Source organism: Lineus longissimus, chromosome 2, assembly GCF_910592395.1.
Source record: "Lineus longissimus chromosome 2, tnLinLong1.2, whole genome shotgun sequence".
NCBI classification, from domain to species: Eukaryota; Metazoa; Nemertea; class Pilidiophora; order Heteronemertea; family Lineidae; genus Lineus; species Lineus longissimus.
The window spans coordinates 23,916,898-23,922,897 of NC_088309.1; the positions used below are offsets into that span (position 1 = coordinate 23,916,898).

Consider the following 6,000-nt stretch of genomic DNA (forward strand, 5'->3'; position numbering starts at 1 on the left):
TTCACCAATGGGACTAGAGTTATCACTCACATCCGGTCGTGTGATCTTTCTGTGGCCCCGTGTCATCCGATGGCGTTCCTCCTCTTTGTCGCGTCCAATCAAAAGTATCACTCGAATCTTGTTTCCAGTTGCAGACACCACTGTCAAACGTACAGTTAACTAGAAATTATAGAAGGGAATTATAATTAGCATAGCGAAACGAGAAAGTAAGCTTGACTGCTAACAATGACGTTTGAGTTCAATGGACGTTTTGTAAATCAACCATCAGTTGCAATGAATCGCTGAGTGTGCGATGTCTGTTGGTTGAGTTGCAAGAAATTGCATCAGGCGCAATTGATTTCACCTACAATGTAGTTGAGTTGCAATGAATTGCGCAGTGTACAGCGGGCTGAAAGCCTAGGAAACCGAGTATGAAGCAATTTCGCTTAAAACTACGATGTGAGATATAACAATGATTGATGTATCGGGTGGGCCACAAAATACACGAGTTCATAACGAAAAGAAAGTACAGGACCTATACTTGTTTATTGAAAAAGAATAGAGTTCGACAGGTTGATAAACCCGAAACGCATTACATATTCTGATATTACCGGCATTGCTGACGTCTCTTTGGTGTCTACGCGCCCCTCCAGTGTCACCATCGGCAAAGACCAAACTCTGAAAAAAGTACACAATCAAAGCTTGACCAACCAACTTGACCAACATAACGATATTGCCGTATCGGAAATGCATAAATACTGTCACAGCATCTCAGGGCTGATGTTACCAAGTCCGATGATATTGTTCAACTTGTTGCACATCGTAGGACCGGGCCGTGAAAACAAAGCCATTACTCTTCTCGCATTTGGTTTTGAGATAGGACGGCGTAGGCTCTGGGACGTGCAAACCACAGCGACGGTAATGAGGGAGCCTTGTCATACCAACGGTTTGATTGCGACGCTCCGATAGGGCGCTTTTTGCTCTACCGCCACAATGCGTCTGAAGGGTATGGGTATGGGTATGGATTTCACCAGAGGTTTGAAATATCGACAGGCGAAGTATCTTAAAAATCACTAGTTATGCCAGGATGTAGACAAACGTGAAACTGTAACATTCATCCAGTGAACAAATTGAGCATTCTAGTGTGTTTTTAAACCAACTTCAATGTAGAGGAAGCATATACATAGCCTACCATCAAATAACATTGACCGTAATTGACTACATGCATAAGTTCAGTATTGACAATTATTTGGTAAGTAGATAATCGTCAGCCGTTGTTGGTGACTACTAGGTCTAGTTAACAATGGATTGATTATTGCAATTGAGATTTCGTATGTTGATGAAAATAGGTCAACTAATCGTTTTATTATTTCAACTACTCCGATCTTTAGTAAACATTTGACACAGTTTAGATACATACATTATAACCAGAGAGATGATATTTAATTTAATCTAAAAGAGCCCAATGTATATAAAGTATAGAAACGAGGAATGTTAAGAAAAAACCAGGTCCAACAGGTTGGAAGTTTACCTCGGGTCATATAATCGTTCAATGCACTGGTAATTGATGCATGAACTTTTTGGTGTGATAATAGGCTTGAGCAAAAAATCGAAGCCTGGTGATTAGCGGAAGAACGAACGGAACGGGCGAAATCTGATATTCACTTTAATATGACGTCTTGAAGTGGACATTACATTTCCGTAGTCAATATGAATGTATGTACCGTGGCTGGAAAAGGACATTTAATGCTTTTTTTAAACATGAAACATTTCATTTCCTGAAATACATGTATCTCGAACGATGGACTTCTTATCTCGAGCGATCGAGTTAATTATGTATATGAATGTATGTATTAAGTATTTATGTATGACCTTATCTGACCTCAAAACCCCGGAAATCAGCCACTAATAGTCTTAAGCATGTTCCGCTTATCAGCAGCGAACAGTTCAGGAACCAACCACTTCCCCACAAGACACTGGAACAATGAGTATTCAATTTCAATTTTTTTTAGTTTAGTTTAATTCATTTATTATAGTGACAAGTATACAACGGTACACACTACAAAAACATAGAGAGTAACTAAAGTACACCCAGCCCTCCTGGGTGTATTTGTCACTTCAAACTGATCGAGACCAATTCAAACCACTCATATAGACGAGACAAGACCACTAATGAATATTCATAGGTTGGAGGGTCGAGGCCTTATTAGACGAGTGCATGTTTTTTACTCTCAAGTACATATTTGGAGAGGTATTGAAAAATTATTTGCTGTGGCAAGTCTACAGATATAAATAAATTGTTTGGTAAAAAAAATAATTTTGAATTTTGACAACCTGGCCATAGGGGGGTGGTTCAAATTTGGAGTGAAAATGGCCGAAATGGGTAAAAATGTCCACTTGTGTCAAACTTGTCAATTTAAAAAAAAATTTCCGTGGTCAATCACCAATTTAAATCGCACCAGTTACTCGCAAGACTAACCCGTATATCATATCCGAATTTCAGTTTCACTACTTGACGCATTCTTTGATGCGTCGCGGTCAAACATTGACAATTTAACTGCTAAAAGGCTTAAAAAATCAATTGTGGTCTTGTCTCAGACTGAATGTTAGTCTAATCAAGTGCATGAGGCAAATTTTCCAATGCACTTTTGGTTTAATTACATGCAATTAATTATATCACAAACTAATTATCTGAAAATCTCTTCTAATCTGTGTTTTTTCCGGAACCTAATGATTTTCTTGGAACTAGTTATTGCTTACTGTAAGTATTTAACCCAGTATTTATCAGTAAAATAATGCGGGTTTGCCCGTTATAACATCTGTGGTTGTTTTCCATATTTCAGTGTTTCGAAACAATAGACAGCTAGAGCGACCATGAGTTTTCAAGGGGAAGCTCCGAAAATCATACCGTTCCCAAACAACGAGGAGAACGGTAAAAACCGCCGCACTGCGGACGCAGTGGATCGGCCTCGTCCCGCCCCCATAGGAAGGCGCTGTAGGAGGACAATGGGCTACCTCACGAGTCTTGCCATCGCAGACCTTCAGTGGCGGAGTCAGCGCCACCACCACCCAAGGTGCGATCTCGCCGGAAACGAGGGAGTCCCTCCGCAGAAAAATTTAAATCAAAGTGCAAACTACATGTATAGCTTTTTCCGGTCGTCTGATGTATAAAATTGGAAGAAATGAAACGGCCAGGGGCCATTGTGCTCACCGTATACATCTTTTATTAGGCAGGATCATGCTTAATTTAGAGGAGAATATGGTGAACACAATCAGGCATGAAGACTTTTTTAGATGTGTATTGATGTCAAGTAATAAGACAGGGCAGTATATATAAGTTTATGATCCAACCAATAATTGTCTATGACATCAACAAGATCAATATCGTGTGATTGCTAAGAGTCCCTGCAATAAAAAATTCATCGAAAAAAAGTCATTAATAAGCGAGATATTGCACGTCCTACTTTTTCAGTTTTGACCCCCTGGTGGCCAAATCAAGAATCAGATCAGGCCAAAATTCGGTGTCAGAGATTATCTGATGTAGGGGGTTACATGTACCAACTTTCAAGTTCATAGCTTCAGCAGTTAAGAAACGTGCCATAGTTACACTCTAATGGCCAATTTACGCCATTTGACCTCTGTGACCTAGAAAAGGAGGTCAAATCCAAAAATCGTAGGACATGTGGTGTATCCTTGCTAGAAGTCCCTGCCATAAAAATTTTATCGAAAACAATTCACTCAAATGAGCAAGATATTGCACTTCTTCCTTTTTCCATTATGGCCCCCTGGTGGCCGAATAAAGAATCAGATCAGGCCAAAATTCGGCATCAAAGGTTATCTGATGTAGGGGGTTATATGCACTAAGTTTCAAGTTCATAGCTTTACTGGTTAAGAAACGTGCCATAGTTTACACTCTAACGGCCAATTTACGCCATCTGACCTCTGTGACCTTGAAAAGTAGGTCAAATTGAAAACTCGTAAGACATGTGATGTATTCTTCCTAAGAGTACCTACCATAAAATGTTTATCGAAAACAAGTCACTTATAAGCGAGATATCACACTTTTTGGATATCCACTTTTGGCCCCCTGGTGGCAAAGTTGAGAATCAGATCAAACTGAAATTCAGCACCAGAGGCTATGTGATATAGGGGGTTATATGTACCAAGTTTCAAGTTCATAGCTTTAGTGGTTAAGAAACGTGCCATAGTTTACACTCTAACGGCCAATTTACGCCATCTGACCTCTGTGACCTTGAAAAGTACGTCAAATTGAAAACTCGTAAGACATGTGATGTATTCTTCCTAAGAGTACCTACCATAAAAACTTTATCGAAAACAAGTCACTTATAAGCGAGATATCACACTTTTTAGATTTCCACTTTTGGCCCCCTGGTGGCAAAGTCGAGGATCAGATCAAACTGAAATTCAGCACCAGAGGCTATGTGATATAGGGAGTTATATGTACCAAGTTTCAAGTTCATAGCTTTAGTGGTTAAGAAACGTGCCATAGTTACACTGAAACAGCCAATTTACGCCATTTGACCTCTGTGACCTTGAAAAGTAGGTCAAATTAAAAACCCGTATTATATATGATGTATCTTTGCTATGAGTACCTACCACAAAAATTTCATTCTAAACAAGTCATTAATAAGCGAGATATCACACTTTTTAGATATCTACATTCGGCCCCCTGGTGGCCAAATTAAGAATCAGATCGGACCGAAATTTAGTGTCACAGGTCATCTGACCAAGGGAGTCCTGTGTACAAAGTTACAAGTTCATAGGCTTAGCGGTTAAGAAACGTGCCACTGTTTTTGAAACAGGATACGACGACGACCGACGACGGACGACGACGGACGACGGACACTGCGGTATTGTATAGACTCCCCTACGGCGAGCCAAAAATGAAGTTATGATACAATAAAATCGTCTTTCTCTCCGACAAGAAAGTTACAACGCATGATGGAGTATTGATTCGGGAATAAAATCATGGTTTTATCCTGAATTTGGTACATGGTAGCTAGGCATATGTCTACTTAACTGATAAAGGAGTCAACAGGTAGAAATCGACACTGAGACTGACAACATTATATAAACAATGTAACAGCAACAGAATGAACGCTTCGCAATTCGCCCTGTAGTTGTGGGTGGGGGTTGGGAGTTGGGGAGGGGGGGGGGGGGTTACAGAACACTGACCATGTACTGCATCAGTTCAATAGAGCCTTGACACGGCATTTCCAGCATCACACTGTGTATCGTCAGATGGAAATGACCCTGGAAATGATTTTGTGTGGTCATTTCCGTTGAAGTGTCACAGGGCAAACTAAAAGTGAAATTGGCCTTTTTAGGCTGTCAAAAAAACCTCCATATCCGTCCAGCACAGTGAACTAGGTTTATCTTAACATGCAAATATACGCTGAAATTCATTACCTGTCTGTGTAAACTGCACAAGATGAAGAGGAGGACGCACCACTGTCCCTCCATCCTGTTCTTAGGTACGAATTGTCTCCTTCAATGCACAGCGCGATGTTGACCGTTGTTGATAAATGCGGAGACTAGGCCTTGTTTATTTGTGGTAATGAAATCAGCAGCGCAAAGTCCGCGGCAGCCAATTTATACTAGGCCGGGTATAGCGAATTGAAAAAAAAACTGGTAGCCTATACGTCATGTGTTAACGACCTCAAAACCGTCTTCTGGTTAATTTGTTCTTCGTCACAGGATGTAATTTTAAGTTGTATTTAAGCTTGATAAATTCTCGTTGTGGGGAATATGGGTCATTGAGATTGCAATGATCAACTCATGATGAGACAACCATTTCCATTTGCAAAGAAAAGACGAATGTCAAACTTTGAAGTCAACTGGAATCTCCCAACCAGTGACGTCTGACTCTATAGGCAGAGATGGATAAATTACAAATACATGTAATCTTATCAAGGCCCAAATTGATGCGGGATCGAGAGAATATAAACAGTGCAACTGGGTTTGATTAGATGTTCTTACGAAAGTATTCTTGGTCGAGGG

General features: G+C 40.2%; 1 protein-coding gene across 4 annotated transcripts in view; it reads right to left on the reverse strand.

Annotated features, from left to right (window-relative positions):
- Nucleotides 1-5,594, reverse strand: part of LOC135483147 (MAM and LDL-receptor class A domain-containing protein 1-like) — a 27,796-nt gene extending 22,202 nt beyond the window's left edge. For 3 of the 4 annotated variants that reach the window (XM_064763746.1, XM_064763747.1, XM_064763744.1), the window contains exons 1-3: nt 5,410-5,594; nt 591-657; nt 31-159 (exon numbers count right to left, since the gene is read on the reverse strand). In XM_064763746.1, the coding sequence (XP_064619816.1) occupies nt 31-159; nt 591-657; nt 5,410-5,463 (250 nt within the window). In that variant the 5' untranslated portion in view covers nt 5,464-5,594. The remainder of the gene's footprint in view (nt 1-30; nt 160-590; nt 658-5,409) is intronic. The other variant, XM_064763745.1, reaches the window with a different exon arrangement.
- Between the last annotated feature and the right edge of the window lie 406 nt (nt 5,595-6,000).